Source organism: Thalia democratica, chromosome 8 (assembly GCF_965202585.1).
Source record: "Thalia democratica chromosome 8, ktThaDemo2.hap1.1, whole genome shotgun sequence".
Taxonomy (NCBI): Eukaryota; Metazoa; Chordata; class Thaliacea; order Salpida; family Salpidae; genus Thalia; species Thalia democratica.
Window position 1 is genome coordinate 28,457,649 of NC_139172.1, and position 21,351 is coordinate 28,478,999.

General features: G+C 28.5%; 1 protein-coding gene across 1 annotated transcript; it reads right to left on the reverse strand.

Moving 5' to 3' along the window:
* Nucleotides 1-13,388, reverse strand: LOC145842029 (dynein regulatory complex protein 1-like). The gene is made up of 16 exons (XM_082949377.1): nucleotides 13,242-13,388; nucleotides 12,837-13,043; nucleotides 11,998-12,181; nucleotides 10,563-10,700; nucleotides 9,984-10,193; nucleotides 9,510-9,649; nucleotides 9,185-9,319; nucleotides 6,915-7,061; nucleotides 6,140-6,254; nucleotides 4,393-4,533; nucleotides 3,692-3,815; nucleotides 3,430-3,516; nucleotides 1,443-1,530; nucleotides 1,009-1,164; nucleotides 399-501; nucleotides 1-212 (listed from the first exon to the last, which is right to left on the reverse strand). The coding sequence occupies exons 1-16, from the start codon at nucleotides 13,370-13,372 to the stop codon at nucleotides 159-161; spliced, it is 2,160 nt and encodes a 719-aa protein (XP_082805503.1). The 5' UTR covers nucleotides 13,373-13,388; the 3' UTR covers nucleotides 1-158.
* Between the last annotated feature and the right edge of the window lie 7,963 nt (nucleotides 13,389-21,351).

Consider the following 21,351-nt stretch of genomic DNA (forward strand, 5'->3'; position numbering starts at 1 on the left):
TGTGTTAAATTTAAAAAGTCATTTATTAAAAAATTACAGACACTTTTTATTAATATTTTTTTTTTAAATCACAGTTTTCACAACAGCAGTGTAACTCGCACAGTAGATAAAATTCACAGAATAAAAATACAGATGTAATAATTTTCTTTTGAAAACATTCAAGCTTCGAACTGCATGACTCTTGTGGGAGGAATTTCAAGTTCGTTGTTTACCTGTAATTTTTTTTGAAATTTTAACACCTCTTTACAAATCAATATTTTTAATTTTTTGCTCCAAAAAGCGGGTATGAATGTTTTAAAACTATAAGTGTAACATAGTTCAAAAAACAATTCACAAGTTTCTTATAGTATTATTAAAATGTGTTCAAACAAAAAGAAAAGCATTATTTAGTTGCAAACTTTAGATGTGATGTACTGATGCAGGAGCATTCTCAGCTCGGCATTTTGATTTCTCAGTTTCTCGTTTTCAACAATCTTCTTTGATCTCGCATCCAGTACTTTGCTGAATTATTAAAACTTTTTTTTGATTTGAAAACTTATATTAGTAGGTTTTTAGGGGCAATAGCATAACTGAAACTAACAAATTCGTTTAATTTATTTTTTAATTAAAGTAAGAATTTACATATCGATTAGTGACGAACACAATCAAGAAAATAAGTTAGAAAGCTACTAAAATTTAACAAGTCGAAGATTACTGTACAATAAATAACAACAAACAAACAGTTTTAAACCTTATAAACTGTCATAAACTTTGTATTTAAAACTATAGAATAAACTAAAAAAGTTGTACCTTATTTAACAACCGTATAGCAAGTAACATAATTATATAATTCAGATATCTAAATTGTTACGATCAGAAAAAATACTGAAATTTCAACTACATATGAAACAAATATTTCTAAAATATTTTCAATGTTGAAATTTTAACATTAAAATTGAACCTAGTAGACAAAATTACCAAGCAGCGCAAAAGTAAAACTAGAGTGTCATTTGAAAACAACAAACTGACTGGTACTTTTCAAACGAGCCGAGAATGGCGTCCCACAATTTAAGCTTGGACTCGCCAATCACGTTGGACATGTCCTTCCAGTACTTCTGGTCCATCGAAGTGTCCCTGTCCAGGCTGGCCGCGAACGACGACAAAAGGGACTTTTTCTTCGTTTCCCTTTGAAATTTTTTTATGGTGGTGAAGTCAATTTGTTATGAAATTACCTTGCTAACAAATCTTTCATTAAAACTTATGCTCTAATTGTTTATCTGAAGAAACTCTGATTATTTTTAAACAAACTAACTTTAGTATTAAAAGTAATCCTTTAAAATATTTACAAACTTGATTTAGTTGAATATAAAATAAACCATATGCTTTGATGTTTATATACAAGTACTTTAATTGAAAACGTACAATTTGATTTCAAAAAAAAAGTTCTAAAAACTTAAACTGACTTTTTCGGCTTGATGTAGTCATTAACGAACTGCCTGAGAACATACAAAATGTTGTTTTTATTTATTGACACTTCACCGTCTTCCAAGTCTGTGACGTAATAATAACTGTTTAAATGCAAAGAAAAAAAAAATTGTGTATCATCAAAATAATATTCTAAATACATAATTTTGTACCATTATAAAAAAAAATCTTCAAATTCATGCAAGAATACTTAATAATTTTGGTGGACGTTAAAAAATTACATTTTTCATTGTAAAGAAAAGTATGTCAAAACTTTAATTTAGTTTAAAGATACACGTAACTCAAATTTTCATAATAAAATATACTTCGTGCTTTACTCTTCAGTTTTTTACTAAACAGTAAAATAAAGTTTAAACTCCATCTTCTATAGTCAAAAGGTTATCAATGTAAAAGTAATAATAATGAGCAAATGGTAATTAACAATAAATAAGTAATTGTAATTACAATGAAACTAAAAATAAATAAAACATACGTAACACTTTATAAAACTATTTATGAAAATAAAGAAACAGTATAATCATAATCCTTATGTTTACACAACTTAGATTTTTTAATAAAATACATATAGCCTGAAATTTAATTTAATAAAAAATTCTATAACAGTTTTTAATAATTTTAAACCTTTTTAAATTATAACTACTTGCACAATCAGGGTTATTAACTAAGTGTTCTGCAGTAGTAGATCTTTTTGAAGCATTTACTACTCTTTTAGATTTATTTTCTTTATTACTCACTTTACAAAATTCATCAATACTTTTTAGAATATGTTCTTTTATCCTTTTACCAAATTGCCTTGAAGTCAAACCGACATAACTGTCTTCACAGAAGCAGTTAAACTGATAAACTACCTTATTTTTTATATTCTAATATCGGATCTTTGCCCCAAGGTCTAATTAATGGTCTAGATATGAAATGATAAGGTTTTGATGAGTGATAATATTTACTTATTAATTGGTTGATATTTTTCTCTATAACTCTTCAGTTCTCATTGACATAAAGTAATAATAAAGTAATCGAACATTTTTCCGGTTCTGCTGGCTTTATTTTGTTTAAACTTTTAATTTGTAAATTAATAACTTTGTTTGGTAGTTCTCGTGGATAGTCATTTTTATTTAGTATCAATTTTATCAGATTTATTTTACCAGCATAATTCTTTGAAAAAATTTTATACGCACGATGGCAGAGCGTTCTTATCAAACTTCTTTTCCTTTTCATACTACAAAACGAATTAAAATTTAAATAGTTTTCAGTAAAAATTTTCATTCTATACACAGATGTCAAATATTTATTTCTGTATTGTTTAAGTAAAACGTCGAAAAAAACTAATTCGTTGTTGTTAATTTCTTTTTCTGGTGTAAATTTTATTGATGAATGTGTTCTGTTCAAAACACAAAAGAGTCCATCAATCTATTTATCATGTTTTCCTAACACAAAACAGTCGTAAACATACCTGAAATAAGTCAAATTGTACTCAGAGATTACTTTTCTTTCTATAAATCCCATGAATATATTAGACAAAGTTGGCCCTAATAGGGAGCCCATGGCTATTCCACCGTTTTGGGAACACATTTGTGAGTTAAATGTAAAATGTACTCCACTAGTTGATAACTTCATCTAGTGGTACATTTGTAAATAGACTTTTGACATCAAAAAACGCCATACATAAACCTTTACTTTTTATTTGATCTGCAAAAGTAAATGAATCTTTGAAAATACAAGAAGAGAAATATTCTAAAACAAAATCAAGTTATACATTCAGAAATTTCGCTAATTTATGTTGAGCAGCGATAACCATGGACAAGATTGGTCTCAAAGGTACAAGTATCTTTGTTACGTAAGTATGTTTGTACTAATCTTTTTTATGTATCTTTGGCAAGCCATACATTCTTGGAGTGATAAAACTTACAGTCTTTAAAACAAAAATAAGGCTGATGTAAAGTAAATACAAATAAAATGGAAACAAACGCAAGCTGACGTTGTCTTGATTGTCCGAGTTGCTTGAGACGCTCGAAACGGAACTTTTAGATGAAGCCTCGCTTGCAGTGTTTTCAGCTAGAAAAAGATTTTATCAGTTAAAATAGCTTTAAGACTACGAAAAATTTGTTTAAACATTGTAAACAGTTTTGAATGGAAAAAACTATTTAAAGTTTGAAAAATTACTTGAAATTCTTTTACCAAGGATTAAAAAAGTTAACAGTACTTTTGATTAAAAAAAAGTTCAGACAACCTTCATCTCCCCTGAGCATCATCTCGCTGCGGTTCGGCTGGAAACCCAGCTCTATCGCCCTCAAGTTGCGAATGAAGTATGACGTCATAGTTCGCACGTCCTCGTCCGTCGTTATGTGCAGCGCCTGCGTGCGGATATAATTTATCAGCCGTAAATAGGTGAAAAAAATGAACAAAAGTACAGTGAAATTCTCAAAAAAGTATAAGAGACTGTCTTAGAACAAGTAAGAAATCTTTTTAAAAACACAAAGTTTAACTTTATTGTTTCATCTTAAACTTAAAAATATTTTAAATCATCATACAACGTTGTACACGCTGTGGGTACTAAGTAATTATTAAGCAGAAATATAATAATTTAATAAAAAAGTTTTTTTTCCAAGGCAAAATCGTTTTTATTAAATGCTACTTAAAGGGAAAAAAAAGTTTTTAAGTCTTAAAAACATAACTATTAAAATGTTTAGAAATCACACTAACACCCACCTAATTGTCAAGCATTTTTACAATTTAGTATCACAGGTAATTTTTTTTCTCATTATGATTATAAAAATAAAAAATTATTACAAGCAGTACAAAAATGAACTATAATCGGTGACTACATATCAACTCCATTTTATCAGCCAAATTAATTTTTTTACGCAATAAACTCCGTACAAAAATAAACTAAAAACAGAATGCTAGTTAAAAAATCAACAAAAAAGTAACCTTGAAAATGGCGTCCATTTTGATGAGTGACTTTTCACCGTTCTGCAGTGGGGCGAGCAACTTTTTCAGCTTGTCCTCCACGAGAAAACCCCCTTCGTCGCAAATGACCTCCAACAGGTTCCTTATCACGGAAGCTGAAACCTGCAAAAAAATTATGAGGGTGGTAACTTTTTTGATATTTCATTGTAAAAATCAAGAAGTAAATTTAACAAAGACATTTTTAAAAGTTGTTTTTTTAAACATGAACTTTGTTTAGTTTTTGTTTTGTACAAACTGATTACCTACTACCAGGGGCGTTGCGTGGGGTTTTGCACTGCCGCAATTGCATCACATTTTAATTTTGTAAGATAAAATTAAGTATCAATAACGTTTTCGTTATTTTTTAGAACAAAGTCTCTTATTAAACTCCATTTAGAAAACGACCATTTTGCTCACTTCACTGCCGCAAACTCTTACCTGACTGCCGAAAATGAAATCAAAAAAGCAAAACTTCATCAAGAATTACCGCAAAATCAATATCTTGCGGTAAGTAAGCTAAGTTGAAAACTCCCTAAAACAGTACAGGCTTAAGTATCATTCCACAAGCTTTGTAAACAAAAATGAAAACAAAGCTAAGCAGAGCAGAGGTAACTCGAGTAGAAGCAACACAAGCACAGGCGATTCGAGCAGAAGCAACTCGAGTAGAGGCAACTAGAGCAGAAGCAACTCGAGTAGAAGCAACACAAGCAGAGGTGATTCGAGCAGAGGCAACTCGAGCTGAAGCAACTCGAGAAGAGGCAACTCGATCAGAATCAACTCGATCAGAAGCAACTCGAGCAGGTACAACTCAAGTAAGGGCAAATCGAGCACCGGCAACTCGATTTTTTTTTCTGCACCACCTAGGAAAAATACCACGCGACGCCACTGCCTACTACAGTAACCTCTCGCTTATTTACGCACATTGTGTCCACAGAAAAAGTGCGTAAAGATACGAGAGATCGTAAAGATACGAGAGGTACCAAATATACTTACTATAATGGATGTTTTTAGTTAAAAGCAGACTGGAGACTTTCCCACTTTAACAATTAGTTTACTTTATTAATAAATATGAAAACAAAAGATAAAACTATACATATATTAAAAAAAAGGATTTAAACTTGTTTAAAATATTAATACGTGTAGAAAATTTTTTTAAGTAAGTAGATTTTATCTAATTTTAAATATTTCTTATATCATACTTAACATTTATATTCTATTCTACTTAGCCAATACAATTTATAACTAAAAATTTATTTACAATTAAAAAATGGTGTGGTATCTATGTTAGATTTGTGTTGCTTTATTTATATATAGGGCAAGAGTAGTGTATTATTTATTTGTGTTTTAAACTCTCATTGTTTCATTATGCTTTCAATATTTAACACAGTCAATATTTCATTCAGAATTTTTATTTAGTCTCTTATTGTTAAAAACATTTCTGATATACTGAGGTATAACTAAATGTTTATCAATTAGTCAAGGAACATAAGTTAACAAAGTCAAAAGATATAGAGAGGTGATATAGCATTTAAAAACGTATTTTAAAATATAAATATACAAAAAACCCAATTTTTGTAGTTTTAACAAAACTTAAATTTTTATTTTTAGAATTTTTATAATTCTAAAATGCGTAACTAAACGAGAGTGCATAACGTCATGAGTGCGTAAAGATGCGAGAGGTTACTGTACTATATTTGTAAAATTTCAAAATATCATATAAGCATCTTACGTTGAAGTCCTGGCTTTTACCGGCGATGACCTGCTGCACGAACTCGCTCGCGCTCACTTCCTGTTCTTTCTGAACTTTCACTTTGTTCAGCGGACCCACGTTGCTAGCGAAACTCCTGTTAGTTTGAAAAAGTTTTATATGTATGATGTAGAAGTAATAGTAAAAAATATCTTTGTTTTCAATATTTAAAAATAGTTAAAATTACCGAGCGTGTAAAAGTTTTGGCAGCTTTGAGAAAGTTCAATTAAATAAGTTTTAAATTTAAGAAGAAAAAAATTCGGTGCATAAAAAATATAATTGTACAACTAACTTTCTTCTTAGAACTTTAAAAATAATGCAAACAAAAAAGAAAAGAAAGTACAACAGAATTTGGGATTTTATAAACCTTTAATCAAGCCATGTAAAAATAACGCTAAAACTTCAAATGTTTTTTGAAAACAAAATGGTATTAAATTTGAAAAAAAAAATTTTGAATGTAGCCCATGGACCGCACTTTGCCGACCCCTTCTAGCCAGTGCTCCAGCTACAAGTACCCATTAACAGGACACGATCAAAATCCATTCAGTAAATTTTGATAACCGCTTACCGATCGAAGGTAAGGGTAAGGGGTTTCAATGATAGTGCAAAAGAAATAAAAAAAACAAAAAAAATAAAAATAAAAACACAAACACGAAACATATATAAATTAAATTAATAAATAAAGAAAAAAAATAGGGTGGATTTTGATAGCATACCCCAATTAACATGTAGCATTTTCAACCAGCATATTACTCACATGTCGGGTTGCTTCCACTCCACGCCGAGCTGCTGCTCGTGGATGCACTTGTCCGCCATCACCACCTTCTCCACCAGCTTCCTCAACTCCGCCTCGTTCATCAGCCAGATGTCGCAGAACCTCTTGTAGTCCATCTGGCTGAAGTTCCTGCGAAAATACGAACGCCGTGAAAGGTTATTTTGTTGAAAATTATTTCAGTGTCGAAATTGTGAGTTGTAGAAGTGCGTTTGAAGGTTTTTTGACGGTATGTCAAAAACAGGTTTCAACACAAATTTTCAATAAAGTTTTCTCTATACATACCTTAGAAGTTAAATGTACTATTAGTTAAAGCTTGAGTGTAAGTTGAATTAAACAATTCCTATAAAAACACAATAAGGTTCGTGCGAAAAACACTTAAGTCGCTTTACATATGTACTTCTTAAGTAAAAAATAAATTATGGAAAATCTGCATTTAATTATAATCTGCAGTAAATAAAAATTGAAAAGATAATGTAATGCTACTTTAAATTTTTTTATAACAAATAAAATTCAAAGTAAAACATTTTTTTGTTTATGATCGATTTTTGTTATCTTATCTAAATTTTATTATTTCAATGTAAAAATTGTTGAAAATTCCACAATTTTCTGTTTTTTTTTTTGTGATTTTTGTTCAAACTTACCGTTTTTTTTAATTTATAAAATTCCAGGTTTTTCCAAGGTACAAGGTTTTTTGAGAACCTTTCGCTTTAGTATTTGAGTTGTGGGTTGTAAAATTACATTAATACTTTTAATGTTTTTTATTCAATTATTTGTCAGAGAAATTTCAACAACAAAAGTTGAATAAAATTTGCTGTTAAATATCCTACACCTAAGATTTCTTCAAGGTTTTCTGAACTATTTCCAGGCTTTTGAAAGTACACGTTTTTGAGTATATTTTTAATTAAAAATTAAGTTTTAAGTAAAAAACTGTGTTAAATAGTATAACACCATTGAAAACATAGTACTAAGCTACTTTGAATGTGTTTTTTAATAAAAAAATTTTGACAATGAGAAAAAATTTTCATCTATATTGTAATATACTTTTGGTTTCAAATCGAAATTTCACTACTTGACATTTAAAAATTGTTTTAAGTTTAAGGTTTTTATTTTTTCAAATTCTATGTTTTTCCATGTTTTTTAACCTAAATTGTCTAATTCCAGGTTTTTCCAGGATTCCAGTATAAGTGGCCACCCTGGCCTTAAATATTTAACATCGTAAGATTAATTAAGCTATCAATTTATTTAAAGTAAGTACAATTTGTATTTACTGTTGGGTACAGATAAATCGCATACTAATCAAATCGATCGTAGCTCAGGAGTAGGTCTAAAACATTAACAAATTGAAAATGTTTAAAAACCTATTTTTAACTGGTTCTTATAATTAAAATAAGGGGCAGATTTATTTAAAACGATAACCTTAAAAATTCAAAATATATGTCTTTTAGCAAATTAAAACACTTAATAGAAATTAAGTTTTAATGTGGGGCCACGGCAGTTTGCTGACCCTGGCTAAACTAAACTAAACTACTTATAAGGGTGCTTATTTTTACAGCTACTTTTGATTTTCCTGCTAGAAAAAACTTCATGTTTCGGAAGTACCATAAAAACACTCTGTGCAAAAATTTAGATGATTTAAAGAAACCTTCACCTTCGCACCAACCGATATTTTAAAAACCACACCAATGCAAAATGTATGGGATCCGAAAATTGTGACCTTGGAGTTTTAAGCTCAATATTTTTTACATGTGGCTAGTTGTCACACAAACACAGCGTGAACAATTTAAAACGAATAAAAGAAAGTTTTATGGTGGAATTTCTAGATTTTATGTAATTTTTTTCACTTTTTTTTTTTTTTTTTGTTTTTCCAGTCTTTTTTTAAAACAAGAATTTTCACCATAAACTTTGTTTAATTCGTTTGAAACTGTTCACAGTGTGTTTGTGTGACAACTAGCCACATGTAAAAGAAATTTGAGCTTAAAAATCCAAGGTCGCAATTTTTGGATCCCATACGTTTTGCATTGGGGTGATTTTTAGAAAATCGGTTGGTGCGAAGGTGAAGGTTTCTTAAAATCATCTAAAATTTTGTACAGAGTGTTTTTATGATATTTAAAAAATATATAAATTTTCCAGCTGGAAAATCAAAAGTAGCTGTAAAAATAAGCACCCTACTATTTATAAATAAAAATAAACAGTTAAACAAGTTAGTTGACTTTTCCAACTACAAAATTTTCAACAAACACTACAAACGAAACCTCATTTTCTTATGAAGGTCCTTGTACTGCCTGGCTATTCTGTGGTACTCCTCGGTCAGCATTTGATTTTCGTCTTTGTAAAATTTCTGCTGCTTCCTCAGTTTAGTGTTCAGCTTGTTGGCCTGATCTTGCAATCTGGCAACAACATTTTTATTCTTACAGCTTTAAAGTTTTTATTGCTTGTTTCATTTTCAATAAGCTTAACTAAACTTGCAAATGATAAGTTGACTTATCAAATGATAACTAAACTTGCAAAAGTAAAAAATTTACTGAGTTGATAAAAGGTAAAAAATGCAATTTTGTGTTTAGCTTATTGTAAGCATACTTGGTTATTCTTCTTTTTTGTTGATTTTTTGTTATCATGTTTTCTTCATCCCTCTTCTTTAAAACTTGAAAGTTGTACTCCAATTTTTCTTGATTCAGTTGGTAAGTGGCTTTCATTTGTTGTAATTGCTGCTCTAAGATCTACATGTTTGTAAAATATTAGTTTGCGTCAAAAATATTTAAGAGTTCTTTATTCATTTAGTAGTCTAGTGCAGTATATACTGTACTTTAATAGACCTTAAGATACAAAAAATATTATACAAACTATAGATTTTTTCAAGCTAGCAATATAACTTTTCATAATATAAAATTAACCAAAAGTTTATTTTTAAAAAAATCACTAATCTTTTCTTTACAAAAACAACAAAAAAGTTCCTAAAGCAAAATCAAAACTAATCTTGTCAACTTTAATTATGTTAAAAACATAAAATGATAATAAATCCTTATTTATTTATTCAAGCACAACAACACCCACCTGAACGTCGGTTTCCAGCTTGATCTTCACCATGTTGTACTCTTCCTGATCGTTTATCCGCAAGGTGTCCAGCTGGCGCTCGCAATCCTCCACTCTCTCGAATCTCGACCGCATCAGCTCCTCCTCCTGCGCCTCTCTCGTTTTCAGCAGCTTGTCGAACTTGCGCCTGTTCGCCTGCAGCACGTCCGCCCTCTCCTCTACGAACACCCTCTGTTCAAAAGTGTGCACGAAATTCAAGTGTGCATTTAACTTACTTAACTTTTTTGAGAAACATTAGAAAAGATTTTGTTTTATTTTAGTGCATATAAAAAGTATGCACAGATCAAAAAAGCGTTAATTGTTCTACAACTGGCTTAACTGTTTTTGAAATTAAATAAACAAACTTTATTTTAGTCAACTCCCGATATAACTATATTAAATCTATTCATAAACAATCAAAAACTTTAAGTTGCATTGAAGCTTTAACAATAATTAAAATAGTTGTATAAAAACATGCGTGTACAATCAAACTTTGCAACAAATGAATTAAAAACGCTGTCTAATGAACAAAACGCAAACTTTACTCATATTATCACAAACTTCAATGAGGTGGAGCTCGTCGCTGTAGTTTTTCTTCATGTGCTTCACTTGATCCTCCATCCTCTCCACCAGAAGGTCGATGCTCTCGTTCTGCTTCTTCACGTCTTTCACGTACTCGTCGTCACTGTTCTTCAAATCCTGCAGTTTGTATTTTTTTAATATTTTTCCTATTTTTAACGTTTTATGCGTTAGTTGAGGTTTTTTAATTAAACAAAACGTAAATGTGAAATTTTTTGCTGAAAAATACGAGCAGCGGCCCAGTGAGACTTTAGTTAGATATTTCAGTAACAATTTCATAAGGTTCTTTAAAACCTATACGTAGTTATCATTAAAACATTAGTGTCAATAGTCAATTTTGATAGACCTTTATAGACCTGCTTAAAAATATTCATTAAATTTTTAAGGTTTAATGGTTTTATTAAGCATTTTAGAACGAAGAACAAAGTGATAAAAAGTTGTAAACGGGGACCGCACAATTCCCAACCGATCAAATCCGAGAATAGCTTACCGACCAAGGGTAAGGGTTAGGGGTAAAATGAAAGTAAAAAATGAAAATAAAAAATAAATTAAGAAACAAACAATTGTAACAGTTGATTGTAATTAATGATTAAAATTACAATTGTAAACAAACAATGATTGTAAGTATACCGTTGTACAAAGCTTACAGTTATTACTTTTTATTATAAACAAATATTATTTTCTATAATTTCTATCTTTTTTAATTATTTATAAGTTAAGAACTTTTATTGTAATCTTAAAAACGTAAAGTATGTAAATAAATTGTAGTGAAAAACATATGTAAAAAATGTTTAATAATAAAAAAAGTCTTGTTAAAAAGTACTAGCTGAAACTCAGACTTTAAATAATTTCGATAACTAATTTTAGTGATTGATTTTTTTTTCAAGAGATGTATTTGTAATAAAGTACATACCGCTTAAAATCAAATATAAATTAAATTATAAGCTCCATTGTATTCATGACCTATAGTATTATAAAATTATACATTATAAAAAAATATAACTGTTTTGCTAGAAATTTAAAAACTTTTACAAGATCATCTTGAAAAAATAAACACGATACAAAAATTAAAGTTAACTTTCAATATTTATAAAGTTAAAACATTTACAACATATGTAACCTTACTAACTTTGCAGCTTTAAGAAAATTGAAATTTTAAATAGGTATAAAAGCATATATACTTTAACAAAAAAATACTTCAAACGATTTCCATACTTAGATGTGTACAAATTTAAAGTAATTAAAAAATTATGACTAAAATACTTAATAGTTATTTCGACTACAAACTTTTTAAAATTAGCCTTCAAAAATTTTAATTAACATAAACGACACATATTTCAACTGAAAACATTTAAAAAGGAAAACTACAAGCAACCAACTAGTTAAACTTTACACTTAAAATCATCAAAACGCTTACAATTTGAATCTGCTTGATGATCTTGTTTTTTTCCTCCACCACCATCTGGCACATCTTCTGCTGTTCCACCACCAATTTGTGCAGCATGTAGGGGACTTCCCTCACACGTGCACTCTGCCACTTGCCACTAATCTCTTTGAACTTCTCTGCAGACGTCTTTGCTTCCGCCTCCAGTTTTTCGTTTCTGTGTCAAGTTTGAGTTTAAAGGTTTTCAAAAGATAGTTTAAACATCCAAATCAAGTTTTGCTATAGTGGGTTATCTTATAAATTTAGGGGGCCATAAACTGCAAGAGAAAGAAGGGGTATGAGGCCTTGATAACTTGAAACTTACACTAGGTATTCTAGAGTTACTGATGAAGAACAAAAAATAATATATAAAAGTTTTAGGCATATTTAAGGGTAATTTTTATGAAACCCTGGGGGCCATAGCTTTTAAGTTTCTTCAAAGGGAGTCTTTTAAAAAAAATTGGGAAACCCTGATTTACATAAAATAAATCAAGTACTCTAGGTATTTTTTATTATTATCCAAAATGCTAAAAAAAACTTTATATTTTTATCACATAATTGGTTAAACATTTTAGCTTTCATTTATTTTCAATTATATAATTGATAGAAACACTGTTGTTTAAATAAAAAATCGTTCAAGTAGAACAATTGTGGTATTTTGTAGTTTCACATATTTATAAAAACTACTCTCCTTGACAGTTTACACAAATTAAATAAAAATCCTGTTCGAGAAGTACAATACTTTAACAACAAACAAAATCTCATAAGATCAACTTTATTTGCAAACCCCTAAAAAGCTCCCTACCAAACATTCACCACAACGCAACACCGACCTGTCCAGCTTCCTCTGGCTGTCCTGCAACTTGTGGTGCATCTCCCTGGCGTCGCTGGCCGTCCTGACGTTGGTCACCAGCAGCATGCCGTCGTCCCTCAGCTTCTCCAGCCTCACGCTGCTCTCCTCGATCTGCTTCATCGCCTTCCCCCTCGCCTCCTCCTCATCCGCGTCGTTGCTGTCCGGCTTCTCATCTCCAAGCTGCTCCCTGTGTGAGTGAGCAAGGAAAAAATCGAAAAGTAGAAATGAGCTTTACGGAAAATTTCTCTGTAAGTGTGGAATAAATAATCTCAAGTAAAAATAGTTCAAACAAAATTGCAAACGTGAGCCAAGAGTTGACAACAAATTTTTAATTTAAATCATAAAAAAATCCTGAATAACAAAAATATAGTTAAAAGTTCAATACTTTCTGATTTGCTCATTTCTCTTTGCTATTCTCAGCCTCCTGGCTAGTATTCTTTCTTCTGGATCTGCGGAATCAACAGAAGGGCCCTGGTCTTCTTCCGTGCTCCCGTCTCTCCCCAAAATCTTTAACATTTCTCTATGTAGCTGTTTAATCTAAAGTTTTATTATTTTTATATAAGCAAGCACAACATTTTATTGATTGGATTTTAAGTGCTGCTACTCTTCGGGGCAGAAAACATCTGGCCTGAGTCAGCTTAAATTTGATAAAAAAGCTTTAAAAAAATTGTTGTACATACTTATGGTGCTATTTTCATTAAGTAAACAAAATTTAAATAAAAAGTTTTAGTGTGTCAATAAAGTCCTTGAGGTAAACAAGTATTTTAAAATATAAATAATGCAGCCTTATCCTTTTTCACCTTATTTTTCATAGCTTTTAACAAGCTTTGGAATGTAATACAGCTGTAAAGACAACTAAACCTTGAAAAGTATTCATAGTTAATAAAAAAGTTCAAATTAAAATATGTGGTTTCATTACATCAGTGATATACTGAGCAGATTTTTTTGATTGATTCTCTGGCAGTTTTTTTTTGAGATACTGAGAAACAGTGCTTTTGGTTTATACAAACTAGTACTTAATTTTATTAATTCTAAGAGCAGGATTATAAACAAGTTTCACATTTTACTTTTGCAAAAAGGTAAGAAAATACATTTGGTATAGCTAAGTATAGCTAGTTGCAAGGCAGAAATTTTATTCGATAATTAAAACCAACACTGTATAGTTAACTAAAACTAATTAGAGAAACTTTAGTATCAACTTTAAGGACATAGGGTGGTTAACTATTTTCTATAGTTTTTATTTTACATTAATGGCCAGGGTAGGTGTCAGAAATTTAAGAAGGGTCATTTTTGCACAAAGATACTTTTGCACAAGTAGTCTTTTTTGAACTGAGACAGTTTTGCACAAACAGTCACTTTTGCTAAAGGCATCACTTATGCTTGGTTTTCAATTTTACACAAGTGATAAATTTTGTATATAGTAACTTTTGCACAAGTTTGCACGGCATCAGTTTTGCACTAGTAGTCACTTTTGCACAGAGTTAGTTTTTTACAAGTGGTTACTTAAGCACAAGTTGATAGTTTGGCATAAGGAGTCACATTTACTGAGAAATCATACCGTTAGTAAACGGTTAAAGAAAAGCTTGTTTTTTTCTAGAGAATAATTCATTTGCCGCTTTATTTCAAACAAATAGTCTGCTACATTTTATCATGTGTCAGTTTTTTATAGTGTAATTTTTAAATGTATTAGTCATTTGGCAGTACTGTTAATACTTCATGATACAATGCAATGTTTGTTTAATTTTAATCTTTTTCTCAGCCTTTATTTTGCAATAATTAACTTAATTTTTAATACTACACAGTATAATCATGTCAAGAAATTTTTTTGACTTTTTAATATTTCTTTATTTTGTTGTTATGAAGATTGAATAATTATTTCAGGTGCTTTAACAATTATAGCTAAATTATTTATCACATCAAATATCTTGTCAATTTTAAAGGCAAGTAAATATAACCAACTATAAAGTCTAATTTAACAACAAAAATAATAACTTAGATTTAAATATTTTAAGTTTTTCAAAAACTACCATACAACAGACAAAGTTTACACATTTTGTATGATAATGACATAACATACATCAAAATTAGTTGAAACTGTTTTAAATGTATGCCTATAAGCTTTCATTTAAGATATGAAAATTGAGTCATATGACAATGACTTAATAACTTTTTAAGTCAAAAATCAATTGACATGTGATTTTTGGAGGTCAAATCATTTTTTTGGGTTGGATATCTTTTAATTGAAATTTCAATTCTTTATTAGATTCTTCTAAATTATGCCATAAGAAATTCAAATCATAACAGTCTATGCTAATTTTACAACATAACCAAAAATGTGCTGTACTTCCTACCATTAGAACTAATTCAGTTTTTGCAGTGAGCCTATTAATAATAGAAATTTTTATTAGTGTTTATTTTTGATTTCTAACTAATCTATTACATACGGCCCCTTAATATTATTATGAGAACTTGAGTTGCCAAAAATTTAATTTTTAATTAACTTTATCATGCTTACATTTAACATTTTACTTTCAGAAAGCTGGCTCACTCAATCTTGATTTTTTAAAACAACTTAAACAAAAGCATTTTTTTAAGTTTAAGTTATTAAAAAAAAAAAAACATAAAGCAACAACTTTTTAGAAAGCTACAATGTCAAGTTTGATAGTTTTTGTAATATTATTTTTTTGAATCAAGGTTGAAAAATAAGTTCTTTAAATCAAAGGTTCCACTCATTAAGTCAAAAAACTATTCTGAGTTATCAAAAACTGTTGTGAGTCATGCTAACTGAAACTAAATTTTCAAATTTTTAAAACTAAAACAACAAGAAAAATTTTCAAGCATTTGTCTGAAAAAACCCTGATATATCTGCATATATTTCCTAAATTTTATTAAAATTAATTTCTAGTAAAAAAATAATATTATTAGTTCAGAAAATATTTCACAAATGACTATTACATTCTAAAAATTTTTTTTTTTATTTCAAGAATTCAAACTGATATTTTGGAAGTATTTCCGAAAAAAAAAAAAACAGATTTAGTCTGACAAATATCAGGGTTGTCTATTGGTTTTTGGCAAAGTTTCTCCAGGTTTTCAAAATTTTCTTTAGGATTTTAAAAGTACATGTTTTGGGGTTTAATTTTAGCTTACAATTAAGTTAAATTAAAATCTATGTAAAATTGAAAAGATACTGTACAGCTACTATAAAGTGAAAGTTGTTTAAAATTTCAGGTTTGTTATTTGAGCTTTTTCAGTGATTTTTGTTCAACATTATAGGTTTTTCCAAGATTTAAGGTTTTGTGATAACCCTGAAATATAAACTATGAATAAAATTTGTTGTACTTAACTTTAAATTGATTAAAATTTATGTTGCTGTGTCAACCACTGGGTTTAGAGATTGCAAGGTCAAATGCAGAGTTTTTTAAAATCATCATTAGGAACTCTAGGGCCTCTTACTTTCAAACCTTTTAGCTAATGTGTAATTTTAGTTTGTGTATTTATAATATTAGAATTGAATAATTTAGAGCTGCAGCAATTAAATTGTTAATATTTTCTGTGTTAGTAGTAATATTTACATTTTTATCAATGTTTTTTTATTGGAAAACCCCTTGTGTGTTCGTAGTTATAACTACCAAAAAAGTTGTATTTAAATACAGTACACTACCGCTTAAGTACGCAAATTGAACCTGACCAAAAAGTGCGTACTTAGCACGGGTAGTGCGTACTTTTTGACGACATGGTATAATATGAAATTTTTTTGTTTGTTTTCTTTCTTACAACTAGCATCCAAATAATTAAGCCAAATAAACAAGTCTTTTTATTTTAAATAAAATTTAATACATAATTCTAACCTGCAAAATTTTTTTAAAAAATTTAAAATGATTTATTTTTTCTATAAAAAGTTTCTACATAATTATACATACATTTAATATAGAAAGTCAATGTCAGTCAATGATATAAAAAAGAATCTTAAGCCATATTTTCCATATTTTGTTTTGTTAGAAAGTACCAAACTACATTTTGTTTACCAAACATTTTCAAAACATCAAGGTGTGTACATTTAAGTTAAATTATGACTTAACTATTTGTATTTGTAGGTTTTTTAACTTTGTCATCTAGATTTATTTGTTTTATAGCGTTACAGCTCAAATATCATTATTTTTTTCACTTTTCTGCAACCACTACATAAGTATTTAGTTTAAAAACATTTAATAACAGGGCTGTCACAATCTCAGGCCACTTAGACTACTCAGGATTACTCACCCTAGTTTAAAAGTTGTGAAAGTTTCAGGCTAACTCAGCTGGTTGGCCATTCTACCTGGAAACATAAGATAATGGAAAAACTTGATGATTGAAAATTTAGGCAAAAATCTGGAATTTCTTGGAAGTTCTAATATAACATCCTTTATTTTGATAAATAAATTGTACAGAAACATAAAAAAATTTAGAATTTTTTTTTTTTGTCTTTCTGAATAAGTGCGTACTTAAGGCGAGGTGCGTACCAAAAAAAGTGCGTACTTAAGCGGTAGTCTACTGTAGTATTTTACATTTATACGATAAAGGGATGTTTGGAAAACTTTAAATTTTGTAAAACAACATAAAATTTAAAAAAAAAAGCTATTTAGCACAAGATTTTTAAAGCTTATGTTTGCGAAAATAAACTGACTATTTTTTCTTTAGGCATTGAAATGTTTTATTTAAATTTTTTGCTAGTATGAAAAATAAGAAAAAGTTTAATTAAAAGATGATAAACTATAGAAAACATACATGCTTAAAATAACAAGTTTTCTCAATAATTTTTTAGCAATTTTCCTTTATTTATGTAATAACCTTTAAGTCATTAACAAGTCTAAGTGTGCAAGTGGTGTACGACTTGATAACTAAAAAACATTTGGCACACCAGTTCTAGAGCCGATTATTGTGAGCGCTTTTAATTGTCCTTCAATAGACAAAAAAATGCGGTCTGAAAAGTTTTTTTTTAGTACTCATACTACTCTTAATTATATTGTAATGCAAAGTATTTATATTTAAAACTAGAATCTGAATACACATACTATATTGGTTTAAAACTATCATAGAAGATTTCATAAAACATAGACATTTATTTTTCAAACTTTAAATTTGTTTACTTCAGGCGTTTTAGACTTTTTAAAGAGAGGTTGCACAATTTTGTGTTGAGTAATGGAATATTTTTGTGCTTAGGTGTCAAACTTGCACGAGCGGACGAAATTGCACGAGAAGACTAAATTGCACGAAGACAATTTTGCACGAGGGGATATTTTTGAAATAACAAATAACAGTTTTGCACGGAGACATTTTCGCACGGGTTGAATTTTTTTTTGATTTTTTTTTTTAATTTTTTTATCAATTTTAACATTTATATTAATTTAGTTTTTTCATTTATTTATTTATTTAACTACCACTGTTACCCCTAACCTAATCCTTACGCTCAATCAGGAAGGATATTTAAATATGTGTTTTAAACTCAGAGTAGTTTTGATTTTTTCAAAAAATCAAAGATAGATTTAAGGTTTCTGAAAGTCTCAGGCTGTTTTATTCTATATTCAAAAAAATATTTTCTTAACTTAGTTTCAAAATTTTCTTATTTAAAAAAAATATTTTGAAGAACTTTATTTTCATTAATTTTGAAAAGCTTCTTTTTTTTATTCAAATTTGAAAAAATAAGTCACAATGACTTAAGACAGTTTAAGGTCTGTCAGAACAGTTTTCTTTTAAACAAGTCTTTAAAACCTAATCATAAAAAACATACTTTTTTGCTTATTTTAATTAACTTTCCATTCTAATTTTGTTTTTATACAGTGAAATGAAAATTTTTACTTAATTAATTTTTCGTACTTAATGACAAACCATGGTCAAAACTTTCATATCTATTCCATAAATTTTTACTGAAGACCGGTAAGTCTGACAATTCAATAAGGTAAGAGAGACTCCTGATGAAAATTTCCATTTCATGAATTGTGAAGCAGTATCTGATGCAGATCCCTTGCTCAAATATATAGTAAATTTTCATTAAATAAATTTAAAGGTTTTCAGTAATTTTAAAACTTTCAATTTGTAGTCAAAGTGTTGTTTACTATAAAATATACATTTACATAAACTAAAACTTTTGTTAAGACTAGTTTTTTGTAAGTACTAGGCTTGTTTAGACATCTTTTCGTATCTCTGGCTTTACTTTAAAAAGTTTAATTCTATATATTTGATATGTTTTTATCAAGTCAATATGATACTGTTTATATATTTTTTAGTTATTTATGAAGCAATGCATCATAAAAGTAGTAGCCTACCCATTTATTAAAGTACCTGTAGACAATATCTAAATTTTTATGAATTCATTGGTTTTACAAATAATTTCCCCTTACAAGTACTAAAGTTGTCAATTCAATTCAATTAAAAAACTTTTACTGTTTTTAAACTTGATATTATCTAAATTATAACACCTAACATTTATAAAGCGGAATGATAAGTATCATATCAGTGCAGCATCAGATAAACAGACCAGGACAATTGGCACAAAAGTTAAATAAAAAGATGACCAAGAAATACAGCCTTAAATGAACTCAAATTTTTCAATTGCTTTTTTTGTGTTTTTTTCTCTATTTTGTGTCATTTTTCGCTTTTTTGTTAAAATCAAGTAATAATCAGAACAAAATAATAAATTAGAATTTAAATATGTAGTAGTTAGTTAATTATGCATATTAAGATTATTAAGTACCAGTTGAATTATTGAAATGTTCTTACGAATTTAACTTAAGGGTGTGAAACGCTTTTATTAAGCGGGCCAGATGTGGAAACATTAAGTTATTGGTTGGCCAGAACATTTAAGTATTATTTGATACAGGAAAATAATTAAGTTGTTAATGCCAAAATGCTAATTCTATATCACCTTTTTTTAAATTATGAAGTTTATTATTTCCATAAGTTAAACTTAAAAACTTTTTGTATACATTTTAGATCCTAGAATTTCTAATGTACGTTTTACCTCTTGCTGGCTGGATTCCATTAATTTTCTGTAAATTTTTCCAAAATGGTTATTTTATCCGTGGTTCCCTAAAGTAAGAATATTGTTGTGAAAATTAAGTTGATGAAACAACTTTTATTAAATACATAAATAAGTGCATACTTTTGTGGGAGTTTTTCATGAATAAATAAGCTATAGTTGTAACATCATAGCGCAGAAATAGCTTCAGTATCCTTTTAAATAAAGTTAAAGTTATTTACGTGTTCCTACCACTAGCGGCGTAACTTGAGGTTCACAAAATTTTTTGTTAGTAGTTTAGTGTGCACAGACGTTTAGTTAGACTGGTCGAATAGTTGATGAAATTATTAAAAAAAAACTTTAAAATTAATTACACTGAAATTGGTGAATAGAAAATTCTATTCGTTGGCTAAAAACTATAAAAGTAAATTAAATTTGTGAAATATATTAGTATTTTAAAAATTAATTTATATATGATTAACGTTTAACCATATAATATATCTTTTATACTTTTATGGTAGGTTTGCAAATAAGCATAGGATCAAATCGTCATTTTAGTTAATTATTGAATTAAGAAAAGTTTGAAAGTACGTTTTAGTTACTAAATTTAGTTTATAAATATTAATAAAACTAGAATATAATCAAAAAGATAAAAAAAAATTTTTAATTAATTTTAGATGTGTTAATACTGACTTTTATAACCATAAACAAGTTGAAAACTGAATTACTTGAAACATCATTTCTATTTAAGTTACAAGTTATAATTTCCAAGGGTAGATCTTACAAAAGTACCTAGAGTTGTTCTTAACTAAACAAAAAATATAAAAAGACTAGCTGGTGATAAAAAAGTGTTGCAAAAAACAAAGCTTAGTAACAGGACTTTTCGTAATAATCAATTTGTTTGAAATAGATTTTTATAAAAATAAAAGATTTTGTGTTTAAGTGACTCATAACTCACTACTTTTTAAACTTCTAAATTCCTTTTTTTATTAAAGTTTAAAACTAGCTCCTTAAAATGTAAAAAAATCTAAACCCTTATAGGTTTTTTAATATCAAAATATCCTATATTTTACACAAACATCTATTTTGGACTAAAAATAAAAATAAACTTTAATGAAGCAAACATAGAAACCTTTAAAATCTAAACGTTTCTAGTTGACTGAAATTGAATCTTTGCATTTTAAAATTTTTAGCTATTTTTCTATAACCTTAAGGAAGTTAGAGGTAAAGGTATAGTTTACAAACTTTAGGTAAATTGGTTAGAGATATGGGTTTAATCAGTACTAATTGTATTAAAACCTTATCTCATTTATTATAAACAGCAAAACTTTCAAATCTTTAATACTGCTGCCGACCTCTTTTTAACTTTACTTTTTCTATATCTTAAAAAATGGGTTAGCGTTTGTTAATGCAGGGGTTAACAGTCATTTGGTGGTTGCTGGCAACCAGCAGCTGTAACTTTAGTTATAATGTTGCTTTTTTAAACTCCCGTCAATTACTT

Coding starts and splice junctions, on each gene's coding strand:
- LOC145842029 (XM_082949377.1), bottom strand. CDS start 13,372: ATGTTAAAGATTTTGGGGAGAGACGGGAGCACGGAAGAAGACCAGGGC. Junction 3,816..4,392: donor AAATGGACGCCATTTTCAAG/GTTACTTTTTTG, acceptor ATCCGCACGCAG/GCGCTGCACATAACGACGGA. Junction 502..1,008: donor GGCTCGTTTGAAAAGTACCA/GTCAGTTTGTTG, acceptor TTAATAATTCAG/CAAAGTACTGGATGCGAGAT.